Source organism: Numida meleagris, chromosome 3 (assembly GCF_002078875.1).
Source record: "Numida meleagris isolate 19003 breed g44 Domestic line chromosome 3, NumMel1.0, whole genome shotgun sequence".
In the NCBI taxonomy this organism is placed as follows: Eukaryota; Metazoa; Chordata; class Aves; order Galliformes; family Numididae; genus Numida; species Numida meleagris.
In genome coordinates, this window is record NC_034411.1 from 23,560,833 (window position 1) to 23,584,956 (window position 24,124).

Here is a 24,124-nt window from a genome sequence, read left to right on the forward strand (position 1 = left end):
CTTATTTAAATAAATAAAATCTGAAACTTTTTCAGATAGAAGCAATTGATTTAAGAATACTTAAGTTTTTCAAAACTTATTTTTGACTTTAAATTGGATTATTAAACAAGATTAAGTAAATTGCAGTAAAGGAAGTTGATTTATTTTTCTGATTTATATTGTTCATTATTGGAGAACTGGTACCTCATCCTGACCTGTGACTTCTGCTCATGGGATAGAAGAACAGAACATTTTTTCTGCTTGGAACATCTTCATTTAGAATTTAATATACACGATGAAATAGTTGAATAAACCAAAGTACTGAAGAAATTTTTTCCTGCCTCCTCTTTTCAAATGGAGGTTTAGTGCTCCCAAGTCTTTTCTTTGTTGGTCTTCCATCAGCTGCATGTCTTGTTGTCCTTTGGAAACAAAGAAGCGATAACAGCTGCTTTGATAGAATTTAGTATAACATCTTGAAGTAAGTCTAAGTTTGTCATACTTCAAAGTTTGTTTTTGATGGCTTTATTTTAGGAAGGAAGTGTTAAACCTTACCATAAAACTTTATGTTCTGCTACCCTATTAAAGGCTCACCTGCGTGGGTTGTCTGGTGACTAGTAGTGGGGTTAAGCATAGACAGTACATTTCTTTGGTATTAGTACTACAGTGGGTTTCTTTGCACGGCCAAAACCTGTTGTTTTATTTGTACAAAACATCTATGCATGTAATATATTTGAAATATATAGGTATATTTAATAAGTTTTGCTAAAAAGTAAAGTATTTAAGGTTGTTGAATGGTTTTCATATTATATGCCTTATTGCTATATTAAAAAAAAAAAGACTTAAAAGATATAAGTAAATCTTTTTGTTTGCTTGTGTTTCTTAGAAATAACTTTTTTGAGGTTTTTGTTTTCAGTCCACTTGGATGACATATATAGAGAAGGTATTTTAACATGGCTACATCACTTAATTGAAATTGTCCTAAGAAGAGAAAGGTTTGGGCTTTTCTTTGGAAGAAAGGCAGTTTACCTGTCAGGATCAGCAAATATGAAGATACTCAACTAATTGTTATGGAAAATGCAAGAGAAGAGAACTATAACCAGTTGGGAGAAATGAATCACTAGCTTCAGCTTTAGTATGTTGGAAATAAAAGCTATTGTGTTATCACAAGATGTGTATTTTCAAAACTTATCGCTGTCTCTTACAGCTAGGCCTCAGTTTTCCCACAGTTAGCTAATCAAGGCTGATAAAGGAGTAGAAATATATTCTTGTTTTGTTGCATCCTGTGTTTTTTCCCGATCTTCCTTATCTTTCCTTCTCACACATGTATACTTGACAGATGTTAATGAAATGCTTCTTTGAACTCAACAGATATTAGTTTATGAAAATTACCAGAACAGAGATGAATCTGCTATCCATAAAATATATTTTTACCACTTTGATCTCTGACAATTTGGCTTTAATCCTGGTCACCATGCACTGTCTTTCATTGTACATTCAGTTTATGTCTGGCTTTTGTTCCAAAGCCGCAGATAAAGTTGAGTACTGTTCTGAAAATTTTCAGACTGTTTATTCTAGAAAGAGACATGCAACATGATACTGGGGAGATGTGCGATCTGAATGCTGGGACAACTCAGTTGTCCATTGATATGGAAATTGTGTTCTCCTGAGTTGCTTCATTATTACACAGGTCTCTGAAGCAACTTTGCTTTACCTGCAGTAAAATACAGTGAAGAGGAAGGCTGTGACATTACTAATTTTTGAAACCATCTGACTTCAGATATCCTCTGGTTAAAAGTCATGAAGTTCACTGTTTGGCTTGGGCTCTCACCCTGACTGAGAAGAGCCCTGTGCTGTCTGTCCCAATGGAAAGCCTGACTTTAATGCTCTGCTGCCTGGGCTTGTACAGGGCTTAAACTGGTCCATCTTTCTCTGTAACAACTGAAAATTGAAGTATTTTTTGTTTAAATACAATTCGATCTATACTTGATCTTTTTCCCTTTAAAAACAAGTTTTCTGATGGTCATTTTTAGTATACCTAGTAATATTACAGTATGTTATATAGAGTCTGGAAGTCTTAAAGGTGTTGAGTATTTGAGGGTGTTTGTGTTTTCTGTATTTGCTTGCTGATTTTTACATTCCATTGCATGTTGTATGGCACCAAACTGCCACTGACCAAGGCATTATTTTTGATTGTGAAAGAGAGCCTGATGTATTCTTACACATGAAAAAAACGAAATCTACCAATGCAGTTCTTCCAAGATTTTTGTTGTTTTGGTCTGTATGCAAATATTTGAAAGATATTAATAGTGAAATAAATCTAAGTTATGGTAATCATTAGTAATTTTACAAAAATGATTTTCTTTTGACTCGGGAATTTTCATCTCAAAACTGATTTTGCATGCCATTTGTTGAAATAATGAAGTACTCTACAGATCTATCATCAAAATCCCCTTCTTGAAAAGCACATAACACAAAAATTGCTTTACAAAAGTTTTTTTTCCTAATTATTGTGTTTGTCATTGCATGGAGCAGGGTGCATTCTTATTGTGAGCATGTGATGATGTACAGTTTTACTCATGACCAGTTTTGTCCTTGGATGTAAGTGAGAACTAATGCTTTCCCTACCTAACAAGAGGAATTCTAGATACTGTGTGTGAACGAAATGTTGACATGCTTCCTTAAGAAAAGGGAGCATTTTTTTTTTATTTCCTTCTTAGTAAGATTCTGTACCTTGCCTGAAGGACTGCTGTTCTTCATGCTTTTCAATGAATGCTTTGCTGGCAGTATTGAGAATTGCGACTATTATGCCTCCAGATTCCCATTTCTGGAAGGCTGCACTACTGCTGTTAGGGGAGGCATTGATCTATTACGATGAGTAGACAGAGATGTTAAGGTCATATGCAGTTCAAGAGTGAATCACAGGCCTTGATATTATGCATCTCCACAAAGAAGATGATTAACTTTGTCACTGAAAATAAAAGAAGCTAATTTATAGGTTTCTAATGCTAAAAGTGCTTTTTCAGCTTGATTGGTCTTGTTTTTGCATTCAAGTTTCAGAAGGGGGGTAAAAATCTATTGAGTTTTGTTGGCTTTGTACAGTATATTAACCTTTGAAATCTGTATTGCAAATATGTCCTATAAAATGGTTTTTAAGAAGAAACCAAACAGAGCTGATTTGTGAAGAATTTAGGAATAATAGTGGTGATCTTTGCAGTGTTTCTGCACTTAAGTTTCTTTACGTTCTTCAGGTTTCCTTCAGTCTTATTTCTGGGACATTCTGTATGCTCTGCTGTCCTCTCGTGATCTGAGTATCAGATGTGGTCACTTCTGCGTTGCTTGGTGCAATTGAATCAGGATGCAGTCAGTTCATGTCTGCCCATTTCTGCTTCTAATCAATTAGTTCTGAAACCTAATATTCCCTTGGCACATCTTTCTCACATGTAAAATACTTGTTTAAGCATAAGTTTGTCCCTCAGCCTGCCTGACAGAACCGCAATTGGACAAACTGACCAAAGCTGGTATTGTTTTAATGATACGACTGTGTGAGTTTGCCCTCTGTGCACAGAGCAGTTGATTCTTCCTGAGTGCCTTGCCACGTCCCCTCATGCCTTATCTATTTCACGCTATTCCAAGACTGCTGTGAACACAGACGTGTGGTTTTCCTGTCAGTTGTATCCTTCGTACTTGTTGCTGAAGTCTGAGTGACTGGACATCACGACCCCATGAGACACAGTGACAATTTGCTGTTTATGTCATGTGGATGTGGCGCAGAGATGTGGACAGAAGTGACTGCTGATTTTTGGATGCTTTTTTTTTTCTTTTTTTTCTTTTTTTCCTCCACTGCACTGAATGCTCCAGAAGTGAAAAACACAAGTTTGGAACTACGGGGAAAGGAGGGCAAAACTCCTTTCTGAGCATGACCTTAAAAATAAGACAGGAACCCAAAAAAGAAGACACGTGGATAATTAGTGGGAGATGGTGAAATATCAGATTCCAGTGAAATGCCATGTATTTCCCTGGCCGTGGCTGAGGCAGGTCAAGGTGCTGATTGCCAGCTAGCATTCAGCTCTTTAAATAGAAGAGCCTTTGCTCTCCCTTCTTCTTTGCAGTCCCCTCCCACATTCACTGCATATTTTCAAACTTCTCAGTGAGTGAAGTGGGCATCTGATGAACAGCCTTCTTCACATACACCATCTTGATTCAACCAAGAGGGAGTCTGCAATGCCCACTGGATGTGGCAGATGTTCAGTGGAGTAAACGGAAATTTTAGAAATCTAGTGACTATACTATAATGCATATGCTAAAAGGTAGACCTTTTTAAGATGGGAATGGGCAGCTGAAAAGAAACTGAAAACTTTAATCTTTGAATCCATGCTATCACAACTATTAGGGGTTAGTTTTAAGGATATCGCTTAAGGGATAACTTAATAAATCTTGTAGTGTAGAAAGAGCTTCTGCCTGCAGCTTGTTTGGACTTCTTTGTTGGTTGAAAGCAACAGAACTTTTGTGGTATTATCTGTGAACTGTGATGGTTTTGAAAAAGAGTTGGAATTATCTGATCTGCTCTACTACAGCTATCCAGTTTACCCAGGCTAGCCATAATCTATAATTCTCTCAGTCAATCACATCTAGAAAGAGATGTGGCTTGTCACTGAATGAAGCTATTTGCTGTCATTGTGGCAGTAGAGGCTGACTCTTGTCAGAGTGAATTCTTGCCTTTCTCTAAGTGTGGCAGGTCTCCCTTCTCCAGCTATCTCAGTTAAGGATGTCATGATTGTATGTTGCTGGATACCAGCTGGATGGCTGTCCCAAGTGTTAGGACTGTTGCTGTGGGATTACCAGGTCCACCTCTGAGTGTTTATGGCTTCTCTGATAGATCTTTGAGATGGGGATGTAAAGCCTAAAGCCTTCTGTTCTTTTTTTTTTCCTAGGTCAGCCAAGCCTCCGAGAAGCTATCTCTATGTCCTGTATAACTAATGGGAGTACAGGAAGCAGGAAAACAAGCCACAGTTCCTCTGTATCTGTTGCCAGAAAAGAAACTTTTTCATCTGCTGCAAAAAGGTACCAACTGGTTACTAAAATTGAAATTACATTTTATAAAGTAAAATGGGAAAATAATGTGTAACAAGGCAAGAATAAGCTTTGGAAATGTACTATGTTGCTGGGCTGCTTACAGCAGAGTTCTAAAAAGAATTCATAAATGGGGACTATCTCTATAGTGTATACTGGCCAAAATGCATTCCCACCAGGAGACAGAAGGGGCAAATGTATTTCCAATGCGAATGGAAACCTTTCCTTCACCTCCTATTCACCTGAATCTTTTTCTTTCCCCGCCAAGGAAACTAAAGACAAAACTTACTTAATTGTCTTGAGCGTAAATAGCAGGCAATAGTAAAATAGCTATGAAACAATAGTGAATTTTACGACAGAAGTTTACATTTTTTTTTTACATAAAATCTTAACTCAAAATGTCTTCATTTTTGCAAAGTGTGTGTCAGATCTCAAAAATGTAAAAATAGCACTTTTAAGTTTAAATATTTGTAATTTAAATTATCTGTGCACAAAATAATAGCTTTTTTCCCCTTGGTGCTGTGATTCCTGCTGAATACAACAAGCAAAGTGTTTTTATAATTACTTTCTTCTGTGGGACTTTTAAATAATGATTGCATTACTTATTTAATCAATAGTTTGCACTTATTCGTATTTGTTGGGAAGAACAAGCTGCCTGATATAGTCACAGGACAGAGAACTCTCTTAATGTATAACTGTGGTAAATTATGGGAACAAATTCTTGGCCTCTGCAGAGTTCTCTGTTAGCTCCAGTAGCTGTTTTATCTTCTAGTGTGGATGTAAATGCTGTGCTATACAACAAGACAGGGAAATGATGTATTTCAGGGAATAAAGATGCTGCATGCAAATATAAACCATATAAGAACAAAATAAAAAAAAACCTTTAGTGCCATTTGGAATGTGGAAAGGAAGAGTAATACCCTGGTCTTCACTGTTCTCCCTCATAGAGCATTGCATATCTTCTTGTTTATTTTTTCAGCAATAAATTAGAAACTGATCACTGTATGTCTCTATCTGCTAGCATGACAGGCACTGGGACAAAAGACACTCCTGCAGGAAAGTATTTGTTAGTTAGCACTTTCCCATTAATCTTACCCATGTGGCTCTTAGCACACTGATGAGAGCCAGTCTGTTTCCAGCAGTGCTCGGTTTGCATTTGCCTTCCTGATTCATTGGCTGCTGGGCACTTGAGTACAGAAGAGGAGCAGAGTGGTGTGACTGGCATCCCTTTCATCTGGGTTAAAGTATTTAAAAGGATACCTGGATGGGTCACAAGAGGAAAACTATAAGGTGTGAAGGGTACCTTTGCCCAGGCTCTGAAACCAAGTATCCAGGCAGGGAGTTCTGTGCTTCCAGTGCAGCTGAAGTGCACATAAGTGTCTGCCTTTTTCGAGGCTTGTTTCAAGAATGTTTAAGACCCCCAATTTTCAGTTATCTGCTCAGCAGTTCTCATGCCTTTCCACAGTCTCCCATATAATTTGTTTGGTATTTGGAAGACAATAGGTTTGTCCTTTTGTAACATTACCGTTTTAAGAAACATGAAAGAGAATGTCAGTTTTCTCTTTGTAGATCTGAAGTTTGGTAATTTTTTTTTTCTTCTTGTAACAACAGCAAAACTGCTCAGTACCAAACAGCGTCCCTACTAGGAATCATGAGTGAATTTCAATAGTCCCATCTTCTTAGCAAAGTTAGAATAGGCATGTCTATTTCTAACATTTATTTCCTTATGATGAAAAGGAGGCAGGCTAAAGGAGAGTATCAGCAGATTGTGGGATACTTCATCTTGACCTGTCCAGGCTTTTTTTTCAGACTAGAGGTTCAGCTGGTGCAGCAAATGGAAATGGTTTGTGTAGTTACCAAACAGCCCCAGAGACTGTCTGTAGCTTTTCATGTTCTGAATATTTGTAGCCGTACATCTAATCATCTACTTACAAAATTTAGTGTCTACTTGAAGTTTAGTTTCTGTGTTCTGTGCAGTGTTAATATTGCATGTTTCTGGGGCTCTGGCCTCTGTAGACCAGCCCTCTTTGGGCTCTTCTACAAATAAACAGTTTCATTTCCTGGTCTCCTTAATCCTTGTTCTACCAACCTGAACATCATGAGATCGTGGAAGTGATCTGGTCACTCAGTACAACTGCACAACAGCATTGTGTCTCATTTCAACAAACGTATGGTACAATTTCAGCAGTCACTTCAGGGAGCACTAAAAACAGAGCCCAGAAACATAATACGAAAAAACAGATAGATGATGTCCCATTCTCAGAGGCAAAGTAATGTGTATTAGGAAAAATTCATCCTAGCTGTCTGGAACTGATGTGTGATAGAGATGTCAAAATGCTTTTCAACAAAAAACATGCTGCATGCTTTCTGCATCACCAGAGAAACACATTTGTACTTTGTGCTGTACTGTGCTCGCAGAGACCTGTGATAATTTTCCGTAAGACTAAACATTTTTTCTGAAAAAAGCTTCTGGTAAGGAGCTGTGTAATTTCAGACTGACCACCCTCCACAGCAGCTGCCAGTGTGGTGTGATCCAAGGGATGAAACATTGGGTTAAGTGAAAATGGAGAATCTGGAAAATTAGCACAGGTAGTGATAGATCTCAAATAGCTGAATGTGGACTGAAGAAATGCCTCATCAAGTTGGGATTTGGAACAAATTTTTGGATGCACTAAGTGACTGCTTCCCAGAAGAACTAATCTTTAGAAACCCACATGAAAGAAGGTACTCTCTTTGATTTGGTTTCAGTTGTTGCACAAGAGGTATTAGTTGTTCAAGAGATATTAGTGGGAGAGCCACTCTACAATAGCAGTCATCATGCAATTAAGCTGAAGATTTTAACAGGAGAAAGTAAACCAAATACTTTCAGCTCTCACAGTGTGTATGTTTTACAGTGAGCATATTTTACTTTCAAATTAAAATAGCCATCAAAAAAAAAAAGCTTACTTGCAACCTGGTGCCAGATAAAAAAACATTGAATTGGAGCACCAAGTATACCTTGTGCTGCAACTGACTGAAAGCAGTGGTCCAGTGACTCTCATAGCTCAATGGAGAAGCTAAGTAGTGAAAATCATGGCAAAGGTGGGAAATGGACAGTCTATTGTTGTTCAGTGAATAAATTAAAAGATTCCTGTGCTGAATCTGTGGCTTCTAGGAGGTGGATCAGATGAGCTGAATGAGTTTGGATAAGAACACGGAAAATACAAGACTAAGTAGATAAGTTAGATGATACACTGCTGTCAGCAAACGGTACATGTATGAGCATGTTGGAAGAATGAAGAGATGAATTTTAGGATTGCTGGCACATCATTACAGAGTAGAATAATTGAGTTGGAAAGGACCTTCAATGATCATCAAGTCCAGCTGACCACGTCAGGATTAACCAAATGTTAACCCTGAGGGCATTGTCCAAATGCCCCTTGAACACTGACAGACATGGGGCGTCATCCACCTCTCTAGGAAGCCTATTTCAGTGTTTTGACCACCTTCAAGGTAAAGAAATTTTTCCTAACGCCCATTTTGTTTTGTTTTCTTTTTTCTGAAAAGAAAATGTAACCTAGAGGTATTGATGTGCTTAATTAGTTGATATGGTTTAGAGTAGAAATTCTAAATGAGCCTTATAAACGTTTTTGGGGTTTTATGTTATTTTCTGCTATTTAACTGAATCTTCAGTGCTTCATCAGAATCATTTAGAAATATCGAAGTCAAGTGTTTTGAAAGTTTTGTTTCAGTGATAGATGATACACTTCGAGATAACAACTGAACCAAGAGGATCCTATGAATCTTGTAATAAAATCAGGGCCCCGTTTCTGTTAATTTACTTTGAGTATTTACTTCACTGTTTTTCACAGATAGTGTTATGAGGAAAAAAAGTAAATGGAAAAACAGTTAAGATTACATAAGAGTTGAGAAGTGATGTGAGGGAATAGAAATCTAAATACTATCCTTCAGAAAGATGCAATTTCTGTTTTACTAGGAACGTAAGAGGAAAATCCTTCTTTTCCTATTTTATCTGGTGCTTTGATAAATTTATCTTGGAATTGGTTTCTTTTTTTAATGTTATGAAAAATATGCCATATACTATGGAATACTCTTCTCTTTCAAGTCCTGTTACACTTTGTCATTCAGTATACTGCAAAGTGCACTGTTCTATGCAAGTATCCTTTAGTTAGATCTTTAATGAATTTAAGGTTGTTAATGACATATACTTAAAGCTGTTTCAAATGTTAACCTGATAAATACAGCAATGTGAAAATAAAGATGCATTCTTGTTTCTACTAACAACACTGAAGAAGTGGCAAGATAGTCCGATGCTATCCAGCTGCAGTTCAAAAACAGTGATGTGTTTTGAGGGATGATTTCCTTTGAACTCTGCTGTATTCACTTCTGTCAGCTTCAAATGCTGTAGCAGCATCCAAGCATACTGAAATCAAAGTTGTATTTGGATTTAAATCAGAGTAAATTTAGTATGCCTATCCAGTAGAAATAAGTAAATAAACCTCCAGAATTCTATCACCGTTTTTATTTTTGGAGCTTGTAAATAAATATTGTTTTAGCCAAATTCTAGCCTGAACAGAGTGAGTAGATAATAAAAAGTTTCTTTAAGTGATGATTTATAGATAATGTTTTGACATGCTTTGCTCATCTTTTCATAGAGGACATTTTCTCCCATCTTTTTAATTTATTTGCTTGTTCTCTTTTTTCTTTTTTCTTTTTTTCCCTATATTATAATTTATTTTACAGCGGTACAGAAAAAAAGAAGGAAAAACCACCTGGACAGAAAGAAAAAAAAGAGGAATCTCATTCTAATGATCAAAGTCCACAAACTCAAGCATCACCTTCTCCCCAGCCGCCCTCACAGACTCTCCAAACACACAGGCAAACTCCAGAAAGCAAGAGTTCTGCTCCAGCTAAAAGGTTTTCACAGTACAGAGCTAGAAAATGATTGTAATGACACTGAGTTCATATCTGACAACAAGTCATGTGAAGTAGTCCCAATTTCCTGATCAAGCTAGTGTTTAATATTTTTTGTGAAAAAAGATGCATTCAGTATGCATTGCAACAGTGCAAATCTCTTGAAAATTTTTGAGTAAATTTGAGATTACAAAATATTTTGTTCTCAGTGATTGAAATTCTAACATAGTGAATTCACCTTTAATCAGTCATTATCCTAAAGTACATACAATGATTTTGACTTGATCTTTCTCAAAATACACGTTATAAGTTTTGTCTAAAATAGCTGAATTGTGGAGTGCATTTTGTGCACAGACATTTACTACCTGCTGCAACATTTCCAAAAGGCTAGCGTTACTGCAATTCTATCTTTTTGGATGTTTTTGTTTTCAATTATTCTATAATGTGACTGCAGTTCCGATTTATTTATTTATGTTTATTTTTGCCTTCTACCTCTTCAAATTCCTGCTAGTTTGCAGGGCAGTTCATTTTTATTCTGATTCCTTACTCGAGTGAAGTTGTGTTTTTACACCCAAATCACAGAACTGCTTGACTTGTCTGTGGTAGGAGTTCTAGGTTTGCCTTTGTGTTCCTGCTTTTTTTGGAGGAACAAAAAAAAAAAAAAAAAAAAAAAAAAAAAAAAAAAAAAAAAATCAATGGACTGTTAAGGAAGTGAATCTTATGACATTAATTCCAAATTTAAAGACTATTCAGATCACTTAGTGCATTGAGTTGTTTGGTTTTTTTTTCACTTTTTTGGTTGCTTTTAGCTTGTTTTTGTTTTTCTTTTTTTGGTTCATTACCTTATTGTTTGGGAAAGTATGACATCTTTAATGTTTTGAGTTTGGGAGACAAGTAAGCCTTCAGATTTATTCCTTGAAATTTACTGTAGTTCACAAGATTGTTGTCTCGCATTGCTTGAATTCTAATAAATATTTAAATTTCCACTTGACTGATGCATGTCATAACACTGCATAAAGGCTCTGTCTTCATGTCTTGTACAAACTCTACGTTATCTGAAGCTGAACTTGTGGCCTGTTATCCTCCTGCCTGGTATCTCACTGTAAAGGTGTTTGCCTGAAGTCTTGCATACTAATCTTTTGCAATGTTGGGAAAAAAAAATGCCTTTTGTAGTCTCTTGGTGGTGTAACATGATTTGATGAACATGTTTGTCCCAGGGTCTATTACAGCCTCCTGAAGTGTTGTGGAGGTGAGCTTGCCAGTTCTGAGGCTGCACTTCAGAACTTAATCCTGCAAAAAGCATTTCTGATGGGATGACATGACACACTGCTAGCTGAACAGATGCAAACAAAGTCAGTTGGTTGACAGTAATATGGCCTAGATCACTTTTGAACAAGTTTTCCCTGATTTGTGTATGAAACAAATAAATGACTGCAAAACTTTTCAGATTATTATTATTGTAAATTGGCTACAATAAGATTGCTGAAATAGTACATCAGAATTCAGAGATTTGTCTATAACACTGAACTAAACCTAGCTTGTCTTCATGTAGGAAGTTTGCAGACATCTTTTCAAAAAGATTAAAGCTATTAATGTTGTTTAGAATGAGGTATCTCCAAAGCAACCATATTAAATCATTGTCTGGTAGAGTTGTTCCACCACAGATTGTTTTAAATCTGATGAGGAGTTTATCAGTGAATAAAAAATCAACTTTTCTGAGTGATTTTTTTTTTAATTTCTTCTTTAAAGCTAATATGTTGTAGCTTCTTTTTTCTCCCCCTTCTCTAATTTGTTAGCAATGTAGTAATGAAGTATAGAGATCTTTTTTGTTCAAGTCTTTATGTAAGAGCATGTGAAAATGGAAAAGAATGGATAAAACATTTGGCATCTGTCTTGCTCAGTTGTTTTTGTTCATCCAGTTAGAACTTTTTGACTAATCTTTTTTTTCCTGTTTCGTGCTTCAGCTTGAAGGAAGATCTAGCTCTGCTTTTGTCTACTGCTGCTTGATCTGTCGGTTGCAAACCCGTACCAGTTACTCTTATTAACTTGTCATTCTAAAATATATATATTTTTTCTTCTAGCATAAAGAGATCGTTGACTGCTGAAAAACCTCACAGTGCTTGGGAGAGCTCAGATGACAGTCGTAACAAGCTACTGAGAGTAGCGTCAACATCTAAATTAATATCGAAAGTGGCAAAGAATGCAGACAAGTACGTATAGTTGGTGCATAAAAGTGAGTGAACTTCAGAATCAAAATATTATGAAATTGCATAATTTTAGTGAACTGAAATACATGCAAAAACCATTTGCATTTTTGTTTTCACTGCAAATAATTACTTGCACAATTTGGAAACATGACACTCCAGATGTCTGTGGAATCTTAAAATCCTTATAAAATGTGAAAGCATGGAGTGAGTATAAGTATATTTTAATAGTCTGTTTGGGATAGCAGAATTATGTGTTATGAGTTATGATTTATAGCTTAACATTGCTGTAGTGAAGTTTCTAACCAGTCATTTGATTAATAATTATTTGAAAATGCCATTATATTTCCTTGCAGTTAATTCACTGGATTTGACATGTATGATTCTAAAGTAGATTGTAGTTACAAAAATAAACATTTATGATTTCAGGTAGGCCACTGGTTAACAAATTTCTGCATACGTTTTCTAGATAATAGGCAATACCTTCTGTTTGCCAAGGTTTATCTTCTGTTACTTCTGTCCTTCAAAGAGTTCTATTTGAATAGTAAAGTGTTGCAGTGTTTTTCTAGGCCCGCCTTACAGCTTTTCTTAATACTTTGTGCAAGGCGGCTGACTTTGACACAGCAATTGTGCATGTGCTTGCTTTCTTGCGCTGCCCTAATGAACCCAAGTGTCCCCAGACTTCATAGAACGGCTGAAGAATTGAATGGTGTTTGGTTATTTCATTAAGCTCTTGACGAGGCACAGAACACCACTTCTCCACCCTCTTAAGGAGAAGGGTGTAGTTCTGGAGGAGTGAGCCTGAGGTTGTTCAAAGTGGCTGGTAGGCTGATGGGTGCTGAGGCAAGGCTTAGGCCTTCCCTGCTTTGCTCTGTACATCTTGCTGCCAGCATGCAGTGGGATGCTGCACTCAGCAAAAGCATTCCTGGATATCCAAGGTAAACCGTTGCATCTATAAATTATGCTGACCTTTTTGACAGTACTGAATGGTGACAAAGTTTTGTCACTTTTTAGCTGCTATGTTCTCCCTTCCACATGGTGGAAGCCCTGTTTCCTCTGCCCTTATGTCTGGGTGATGTGCTCTAACACATTGTTCCCCTCGTGCTCTTCTTCAGCACTGTTTTTCTCAGTTAGTTGTCTCCACAGGGGACTCACTAGGAAAGAATAGCACAGAGTAGTTACCCTTTTCTGTTGGCACAGACAAGAGTTTGTGTTTTGCTCTAATTCTGCATTGCTGACCCCCTTGCTGTGATCCACTTTTTGTCCTCTTTGCCACTTGGGCTTCCAGCTTCATATTTGTACGCTTGGTTTCTTTTTTGTCTTTTGGAATCGTGCTCACTTTCTTGAAATCATTGTGCTGACTTTTGGGTTGAGCCCTCTGCTGTTCTCAGAGATCCCTCTGAGTTCTGAGCTCACCCCAAAAGTGCTGCCAGCTTCTCCAGCTTGTTGTACTTCCTGATCTCATACATCTACTCAGTAATCTTCATTCACGTAATCGTTAACTGACCCAAGGCAGGACTACCTGAAAGCCACTCCTGCTATGACAGGTAACATTTCTCAGGCCTTTCAGAGTAATTTCCATGATGGTGTCTGTAGTGCTCTCCTGAGCTTGCATATGAGACCTGCAAACACGTATTTAGTAAGAATGGTGTAAGTGCATTCCTTCTTCCATAAGAACAGGAAGAACAAAAACATCCAAAATTAATTTTGGGGTGTGGATGTTGGCACATTTACTAAAAGCTTAATGTCTAGCCTGAAGAGTGCTGTGGCGCAGTGAAGTGCTATGTGTGAGAGGTTATGGGTTGCATATTTTTCAAGTACTTCTTTTCCTTTTATTATTGTTTTTCACTGTTGGAATTTAAAAGCTCTTTGGCAATTTCAGTTGTAGTAGGGTACTTATAGATAATGTTTAGTGAATGAACAACCTTCTTTATCAAATTTATTTTCCTGACGTCTATTATCCTAACAAAATATCTTTCAAAAAGCGCTAAGGTTTTCCTTTTTTTAATATTGAAAAATATTTTTTAATTTTATTGCCATTTTGTGTATTGGTTCAGGGAAGGTCAAAGTGAGTGCCTTGTTTCATTTTCCTGTAGTTCTGCTTTTTCTCTGGAAGACATTAAATGCCACCCTTCTATGGTCTCTACTGTAGAGCAAATCAGATGTCTAAGATAAGAGTGGCTGAGGAAAGATTAGGATTAGTTACTATCAGAAAAAGTTGTCTGCTCACAGCTTGAAGCTCCTGTATCTTAAAGCACTGGGCAAAAATGAAGCTTCCAACGGTGTCAATTATGGATTATTGTCCGATTAAGGAATGGATATTGCAATGTATTGAGTCCCTTGTTCTTTCAGATTTATAATAAAAAGAGTATTTGCATTCAAGAGCACACATTAAAGCTCATTACTTAGGTCCTGCATGCTTGATTTCTAATAGAATCAGTTGTATTGTGCCAAGACTGTTATATTGCATTTAAAGTTCCCAATTATAAAAGTTGACCTAATGTACCTAAAATCGCCAGTCTTGTGCAAGAGAATAGAATTCAGCCCCTACAGTACGCCTCAGGACAGAAATTTTTTACGTGTGCTTTGCACTGCCAGCCCAGAATACGGACTTTTTTTAGTAAGCTCAATCTTTAAGCCAGTACTGAGCTGTAAATCAGTCTGATAAAGTCACAAGAAGTAATAGTGTTCCCACAGCAGCCAATCATTCAATGTTTTTTAGGCAAAACTGTGAATTTGGCTTTAATTTATCTTTTGGTAGCATGCTGAAGGGTGACTGTACCAATTGCCAGAGATGACTTTCCTCGTGCATATGCTTGACCCTTTGTCACTGTTGCAAAAGCTCAACCTCTATCCATCTAAAAGTACTGGATGCCTCTCATACCTTCCTGCTGAAATTCAAATGCATTAAAGGGTGGATGCTTTTTTTTTTAATGCAATATGTTCTCCCATTGAGAGGGAGATTCTTCTGATAAGAAGTAGCTCTGATGCTAGAAATTAATATTTCTTCCCTTCTCACAAAAAAAAGAGACTGAGGTTTTTTGTGAAAGTTCATTCTTGGTTCTGGCAAGGAAAAACATCTGACCTGCATTCCTTAAGTAGACTTTGTGTGTGTATCCAGTAATGTTGTGTGGATCCATTTTAAATGAAGCTGTTACTTGCTTACATTTAACCCACATGTCTAACAGGGTTAATTCCTAGAAAATTTTGTGTTCTTGTGTGCAGACAACTTGTTTTGACAGGTGGTAAATGCTTCGTGTGCAGACCTGAGGGTGTTTGGCAGTTTAAAACATTTTGTTGTTACACATTTGCTCTCTTAAAATGGAATTTTCTGTGCACAACCTTGATAATTTATTTTAAACATCATTTTACACCTTGCTGTCAAAGGAGTTCTTAAGAACCCTTGCCACTACTGTCCAAGATTTTAAGTTCCTTTAAGTATTTTTTAAAAATACAGAGACCTGAGTAAAATAATGTGTGTAAAAATTTGCTATGTTGACCAAAGTTAATTATATAGCATCCTGTAGTACAGTTACATTATACACAAGACTCCAAGAGTCTGTGTATAGTGCCAAATGGAATAAAATATAAAATTAGATGATATGAGTTTTGTAACATCCTAACAATAACTTTGAATTTTTCCCTAGGCACAAAGATGTCATCATCAGCCAAGGTAAATAAAACACTTTATTTTTAAGTAAAGATTGAATGGCTATATTTTTGACTGAATAGTAGAATAGTATTTCTTGTAAATAAATACATTAGGAACTGTGGTTATGAAACAGGGATACAGAACTAAGATTGAGTTACTACCTACCACAAAGATTGATCTTGCCAACCCTTACTCAAAGCCTCTGTAAAGATCTTTGAAATTATGAATAATACCTCTTCAAATTGGATCTTCAGAAAGGACAGAGAATTTTGGTGGGTGGTGGGAGGATTTATTTTACTTCTCTGGGGTTACACCCTATTTCTCTATGTGTATGTGCAAATGGAGAGAGGTTATGAAAGCAAAAAATTTAAACAGTTAAACTATGTGCCAGTCTTCATCCAAGCAGGTGAGAGTGAGAATTTAGAAATAGTTTTAAGATATTTTGTTTCTGTCCCATAACCAGCAAAAATGTCAACTCGTGAAAAAAACAGCCAAGGTAAGAATTAAGCTATGCCCGTTGATCACTTTCTAATTTAGCTCTCTCGTGAATCTTTTACTTGGCTTTTCACAAACAAAGAGCATCAATGCATGATCTCTTAAAAACTTTGAGCATCTAAATGATTCAACTTTCTTATTATTTAAATAAATTACAGTATGTGTATTAATATATACAAGGTGGATTATTGGGAGTAGACTAAAATAAATTACTACATGCGTAACTTCCTCAGAGAGGAATGTGTGTTTAAATGAGGCTCTTCATGTCTTGCATTGTTGCCTAGGGTATCAGATTATTAAGAACTGCCAACTAAAAGATTTGTTTTCTCAGCTTTCTGTCTTGCCAGTATTAAAACATACACATGTTGATGAGACAAGAACAGAATCTGAAGGCTTTCATATAGTTTTCTAACATGAGAAATGAGTCTATCTGAAGCGTATGTCTTTGTACCAATCAATCTTGCGTTCTGTGGCTACCTGCTGCTGCTGGCTTGCTCAGTGAGGAAAAGGAGCCATCCCTCTAGTACACGATGGAATGTGGCAACAGAAGAAATCCACTTCTCGTGTCGCCAAACTACTCTGCTTTGATATCCTGCAAACTGTACTGAAGCATGCCATTTCAAAACTAAAGCATGTTACCTAAGTGCATGCTGTACACAACATCAATCTATGCACAGAAGTTCTGTCTCATGCTTTTTTGCTGCTAATTAACAAATCTATAGTCTCCAAATTGTGTGCTGCAAGCAAGAGTACATTTTAAACAGTTTGATTACTTTTGATCTCCTTTGGATTTTCTTTCAAACAAAACAGTCAAAATTTTTGAAAGCTAACATGAATTGTTTTAATGAGAGGAAAATTAACTTGAATCCAGTAACTTTATTTTTTTTCTAACTTACAGAGTAATTACAGATGTAAAATATTCTAAATTGATTTATATCAAAAGCATCATTTGAATACAATAGGTGCAGAAAGGGATGAATAAGCTACGGGAATGCTGCTTTATGCCAGGGCTCCTAAGACCAGCTGAAGAACTGCGTGTAGCAATTAGTGGTTACTATAAAAATAAAACTAGTCAGTACTGTCCAGGTCAGCTGCAATTTAGCTTTGCAAGATTTAAAAAACAAACAAACAAACAAAAAAAAAAACAATTACGTTAAAAATACCTGCTAAAATACACAGCTTTGCAATACCAAGTTGCATACAGCTAAAATACCTTGAATACTAATCCTTTCCTTAAAATGTGCTTCTACAATTCTACACGTCCTGCTAAAGATGGGCTATCTCTCAGCTCTCTCATCTTGGGGGCTATAATTTATGTGGCCTTGATGTTTCTCTGCTATTTATTATGTTACCGCGGGCAATGTGAGCTTTCACTGAATGATGAATGGGTTCCTTTCTGTGCATGTCATGCCTTAGTTTGCTTTGAGCCTAGCTGAACGAAAGAGAAATACGATGTGGTTTAGTGACCCCATGTAAAGTTGGAGAGAAAGTCTCATCACAGAAAATGCATTTACTAATGTTCTTAAAACGTATAGTGTCAAATCATCATTCTACCTTTAATGCTAACAAAGTTGCAATTAGGAGGATTCAACCTACAAATACTTTTTTTAGTATGGACCAATTAATGTATTTCTTGACAGCTTTCTGTGTGTGCCTGTGTTGGGTTATGTGTTAGATTTTGTTTTGGGTTTATTATCACAGAAGTTCACCCCCTACCTCTTCCCAGTATCAGCTTAGAAATGCTCAGCCAGTTCTCTGCGTTGCAACATCCTGTTCAGGGCAGATAACTTTAGTCTGTTCTCTATGAGGTAGCTACCATGTAAATATCCAATTACCATTGGATGTCTTGACCCAAATGGTCAGAATGTTCAGTAGTTAACATGATTTCTGAAGGTAGGTCCTTGCAACTGGACAGATTTGTCTTGAGCAGGATAGGATGGAGGGTAGCTGCTGCTGCTGCTGTTTCTGCAAGACCTCCCTGTTTTGCAAACCAAAGGCAAGACAACCTGCTCAAACACTTCTTTGTGGCTTGTCAGCTTCTACCTCTAAAGGGAAGCAGTCTCTAGTGCGCTGTTAATTAAGTTCCTGCAGCTTGCCTGAGCTGCTCCTTTTGCTGGGCTGCATGTGCCTCACTGCGTGTCTCAGCACACACCTCCTATGCTAATGACTGCACTTCTTAGCCATGGTGTGCAGAGGCTCTGGGGAGGCTGCTGGTGTGCAAACCATCAGGCTTCAAGGCAGGTCTACAAAGAAGTCCTTTAATGTGTTTATGCACACATAAAACATACTCAGAAATAGTAACATATCTTCTGTTAAAATAATTTGCTAATTAATTGCTTGGAGTAATGGGATGGCAGATGACCATCCTGCGTAGCTGTGAACATTGTGGAATCAGTTTTCCTTTCTTTTCTTGATTCAGGTTATTTATGAAGCTGCTTTGAAATTTGTCACTGCATTAGAATGCCACAAAATGTAGAGAAATATCTTTCTGCACATGAAAGGCATTAGCTTTGTTTGATTCAGCATGGAACCCAAAGCAAGCACGCAATGGGTGCTGCATGTGAACATCACCAAGACCTAGGTTCCTCTCTCCTACCAGCAGCCACAGCCTGTAGCTGCCTCCTGGGCAATCTCTTGAGAGTTTCCTCTTCATAGCACCAAGCTGAGGCCATGCATGTGACTATTGTCAGTCATACCTTCTCTTGCAGCACCTGATACTGCTCCCTCGGTGCCTCTCTCTCTCTCACATGGGTTGAGCTGCACCTGCTGCACATTAAGGTTAGTCCTGAGCTCCGTGCATCTGGGCACATGTTGAAGCAGATGCAATGCAGGAATGCTTTTGTGATGCCAATCCAATGAGGGAAGTATTAGACACGCTTTCATATGTATGCTGGAGAGGTTTGAGGGTTAGGTTCTTTAGCTTACTTTTCAACATTTGTTTGTTTCTCCTTGCAAACCAGGACAATTCTTTTTCCAATAAAATCAAATACTAAGAAGTATTAAAATTCTATGAAAATGCAATAAAGTTATGGATGAAAGAAGCAGATGCTTGCTGTGGTCTTAAAAGAACACTGAAGTTGTTCTTCTAAATTCCATACCAGCAGGTGCTTACAATTGCCTATAAAAGTCAGGATTTTTACTTCAGGAGATGTTTTTTAAAGTAGTAATCATAAAGCACTCGTTTTATTTGCAGGAGCTAAAGAACCTGTTGGTTTGGGGTTTTTGGTCCGTTTCTTTTGGGTCTTTTCAGATAAAAGGTAATTTTCTCACTGAGATTCCAAGTTTGAGTTTGAATTTCAGTGATAGCAGCTCTGTACCCAAATCCCTTGTTCACTTATTATACTGTAATAAGAGACATTTAGACATTTTTGGATGGCAATAAAAACCATATGTGAAAGAATTAATGAAAAACATTCACTGCATTCCTAAGCTTGTTTCTTTTTAGATTGTGCTTTATTAGTTTCCAGTACTTTTTCTTCTGTTAGTATTAACTGTGCTGTAGTTCTAGCTTCACAGAAAGGGGCAGTGAAGCTGACAGTGGAAATATTTACCCTGCTGACAGTGTGTTCTGTCCACTGAGAGCACAAAATCCAGTAACTATTTCAGAACGGTTTTGTTATCAGACAGACAGATGCTGATTGAAGGTGGTCACGTATCCAAGGGCAAATAGTGACCCGGCCTGTCTCATGTTTCTTTGGGCTTCTGGCTCTCATGCTAGCACAGTGCATGTTATTAAAAACCATCGGTACTGTCAGAAAAACAAATTTGCATTCATGTGTTTGTGAGTTTTTATCACTGATTCCTGAAGAAGTCAGGACTTTAAGCAGGAAGGATTTAGATACAATCTTATTGAGTGTACTTCTGTTCAGTATTGCTTTTTGCAAGACTTTTTTTACAAGACAAAACTAGAGTTAATATTAAACTTGAATTATTTCAATGCAAATGATAACTGTTATTACTGTCTAGATATCTAGAGTTTCCACATATGATTTTCATATCACATTACATAAAATTATTAACCAAAGATCTATTAAGAAATTGCAAGACAAAACCATCAAATGATTATAGCCCAGTCAGGGCTTTGTTCCAGCTGCTTTTCAGACTGTTTGGTTTGCCTTGCACAAGCACACAGCAGCAACAGTGCCTGCCCGCTTCTGTGGTTCAGCAACCACTGATATTTGGGTTGGGGCAGAGCAGGCAGACCAGACACCTTGTTGGGGACCTCCGTTACACAAAATGCAATGGTGTGGGCATGCTGGTGGAACGTGGTTTTATTTTTTCTCTGTGCAGTTAGTTAGCATTGGTTTAAATTAGAAACAGGATTGTTAAGCCTTTGTCCCTCAGGTTAGTGGTCCTGTGGAGTTCTTGGACGCAGGCCTAAAGGCAGAAAGCCTGTGGGAAAGAAGCTATTTGTAGTATTAAAAAGCATAACTTCACTGGTCAAGCAGCTAGAACGTGAAGACAGATTAATAAATGTACTTTGGATGTGGTAGTTTATCTTGTGTTATTAGAGAGTTCTGCTTGGCCAAGCTAGCTGGAGACAGTTGGGGTTTTTTGGTTGCTTGTAATTTGCTCCAAGGCTGAGATTCAGATGATAAATGCAAATAGAACTGAACTGCAGATTTTGAGGTATGTGGGTTTTGATGTGCCAGTCCACCTCGCTCTCCCAGGCCCCAAGTAGTCATTAATAATTAGCAAGATCCAATTGTGCTAATGGTTTCTTGAGAATTACTTAGATGAACAATTGTTAGTTATCTACTATTTATCTATATGCACACATACGTATATAAATAAAAATCAACTGTATGCTCGTTAGACTTTCCATTATGCATACATTTTTTTCTAGCTGAAAAAGCAGTTAATTACAGCTCAGACTCACAGAGCTACCTCAGAGTCTACCTAAGGAATGAGGAATAGTGATATAAAATGCACTTTGACATTTTCTCTGATCTTCTTCTAGAAATCAGTAAGAGAAAATGAGGGCTTCTCACGTGCTTCTAGGAAACTACTGTGCGTTCCTTGACAATTTCATTTGGAGGCTTGTTTTTTGGAAGTCAGGATCTCAGTTTACCTACATTATAGTCTTCAAATTTCAGAAGGATATAAGCAGCAGCTTTCATGTCTCCTGAGCTGCTCTTCTCTGTCGATATTTCTTTGATCTATTTTTCTGCTGCTTTCAGTTCCTACTTGTTTTCCTCATTTTTGCCTGGAAACCACCCATATTCCCCTGAGAATATGATTCACGAAGTAATGAATTGCTTAAGTGTCACTGCATGAGGCTTCCTGTGCTGGCTTCATTTGAGCTCTGGTTTCAGCCCTTCAGCGGGTTGTGCTGGCATATCTCTGCTGTCTGTTTTCACCTGCAGTATTTTTCAGTTGTTACCTTCCAGCCTTTTCCCTGAATTCCTGGGTTTTAAACTTTCTTCCAAGAATGAATTAATCAGCTTTGTTTGAAGTGGAATTTTACTGTTTCCTTTGTGCTGCGTTCTCATTTTCCACAAGGCCTGATTAAAAGATTATCTATATTAATGGGAATCTTGTTTTGATATAAGGAAACCTTGCAGAATTTTTTTGGTCCCTGCATTCTGTTTGTCCACTGTTCTCTACTTGCCCTTAAGTTTAGTCCTGGATTCTTGGAGCAGCATGTTTTACCAGTAGTTCCCTGGCAGGCAGTGAGGTGTGCTTGTTTACTTGCAGATCAGACAGGCTTCCTGGGTTCCTTCTCCGCAGCAGCACCATGTTTCACCAACAGACTTATTCGTCTCCTTTTTAGCAGGCTGTAAACTTTCAGAGAACCCTCAGTAGAGCAGATACTCTGCTTGCGAATGTCTGCTTTCAGTCTGCTGGGACCTCTTTGGCTTAGTGTTTACGTTAATGAACTTAGCACAGGAAATTTTGCTGATGACGTGAAGCTGAGTGACCAAACCGATACAGTGGAAGCTGGGGATTTAATGCAGGAAGACGTGGATGTTCCTGAGGTCTGGAGCAGGAGGAGACAAAATTAAATTATTCAAAGTGCAAGATCACAGGTGCAGGAGTTGTTAGCAATGTTTTAGCTATAAAAGCCTGTAAGGTTGTCTGCCAAAATGAAATGGTGAGTAAAAGGGCTCTAACATGCTACTTCATCACACAAAGATTGAACCTCTTATTATGAAAACATAAATGCAATCCCATGGCATATTGGAAGTAATTCTAACAGACATACACAGCCTTACAGGAAAAAAAAAAGCCTCAAAACCCTGGTAGGCTCTCCTCTTTAGTCTTTCAGGCAGTTATAAACACCAGTGTTCATAAAAGGCAAATTTTATGGCTGTATGGAGCCAGAATGAAAGTTTATCATGCAAGAGGACAGTCAAATAGCAGAATGTGTGTTGGATAAAGTATTTTTGCATCTCTGGGGAAATTATTAACCAGAGACCTCTGGGGGTCTTGCAGAGCTCTGCGTGGAGTTTGCTTGGTTCGGCACAGCCAGAGGGCTCCCACGTGAGGCTCATAAGCCTGAGCCAATCCTGCACACAAAACTGGGAGTGTTGGTCCTATGTCCCCCGGCACTTCTGCAAAGACACTGCTGAGGCTCCAGAGGTGAATTATTGTGGAGCCAAGCAGAGTCTGGCAAGGCCTGCAGATTGGAGCTCAAAGCTGCTCAAAAGCAGCTCCAGCTGTTCCCAGAGAAGAGCTGGCCCTTGGAGCTGCAGCGCTGCGGCCCCGTGACACTGCTTTTTGCTGCGGCTCTGAGCTTGAGCTCTTCATTTCCACAGCACCTGATTGTGCTGACTGCAGGCCTGGAGCTGTGCTTTTAGGTGGATCTGACCCATATTTGAAAGGACTGGTAGGACAGCAGCAGCTGCAGATTCATTTTCAGAATGCAAAAGTTTTCTGCAGTCTTCCCTCCTGCTCTCCTGGCCCCCAGAATGCTTCTGTGCATTTTGATGATGGAGCCTGAATATCTCTTCATCAGGAGCAGAGAACTTTTAGTTTGATACCTGCTGTTTTCGTGCTACTAGACACAGAATTGACAAGGATTTTTGCATTTTTTTCACCTCAAAATTCTTTAAAATTACTCTCTCTCCCCCTAATACCCACTTATGCTTATTTCTGTTACAAGATAGCAAAAACTCTTTAGTTCCTAAAAGTGAAGGGAAAAAAGAAGTGGCATACTGCTTTGTATCTGGAAACTGAGAAAGCAGAGAAGAAGCAGATAGTCTGACGCTTTTGAGTATGCAGTTGAGCCAGTGTGATAAGAAGGAGTTAAATTCCTGGTTTTCTTAACTTGCATTTACAAGAATTTGGCCTTAGGCAATTAGTTTCTCTTGAAGAATGGTTTTGTTGATATGCTGCTGTCCTCTAGTATTTCAAAAGATTTTTGCATTAATATTATATCTGCCCTACAGGTTATTCTGAAGAAAGGAAATTTGCAGCCTTGGACAAAAACCTTTTAATGGGTTGTCTGCCTGCTTTTCTTATCCTCCCTCTTCTGTAGGGAGAGGCTTAATCAAGTCATACCTATTTTGTGTCTCTCTAACAAGTGTGTTAAATATGTATGTTCAAAGGTAATCTTGAATACACACAGCTAGCTAATAAGAGCCAAAAACGTTCGTTCTTTAATAGGGCAGTTCAGAGAGCCAGCTTGTATCTGACAGCCCTGTAGACAGGCTTTTCCCCAGGCTTCAGAGACCAAAGACCTGACTAAATTCCTCTTGGACTCCTTGTCTGTCTTGTCTGTAGGGCCAACAGGTGCAGCTATCTCCATCCATATGCATCTCTGTTGCAGCTTGTCTCCGCCATTCTAAGCAGTGATGAGAAATTGAAA

The 24,124-nt window shown here is 37.9% G+C and overlaps 1 protein-coding gene across 5 annotated transcripts in view; it reads left to right on the forward strand.

Annotated features, from left to right (window-relative positions):
- Positions 1–24,124, forward strand: part of EML4 (echinoderm microtubule associated protein like 4) — a 153,523-nt gene that overhangs the window by 87,982 nt on the left and 41,417 nt on the right. For 2 of the 5 annotated variants that reach the window (XM_021390062.1, XM_021390060.1), the window contains exons 3-7: positions 4,911–5,040; positions 9,793–9,966; positions 12,045–12,173; positions 15,815–15,840; positions 16,283–16,315. In XM_021390062.1, coding sequence (XP_021245737.1) covers positions 4,911–5,040; positions 9,793–9,966; positions 12,045–12,173; positions 15,815–15,840; positions 16,283–16,315 — 492 coding nt within the window. The remainder of the gene's footprint in view (positions 1–4,910; positions 5,041–9,792; positions 9,967–12,044; positions 12,174–15,814; positions 15,841–16,282; positions 16,316–24,124) is intronic. The other 3 variants (XM_021390061.1, XM_021390063.1, XM_021390064.1) reach the window with 3 other exon arrangements.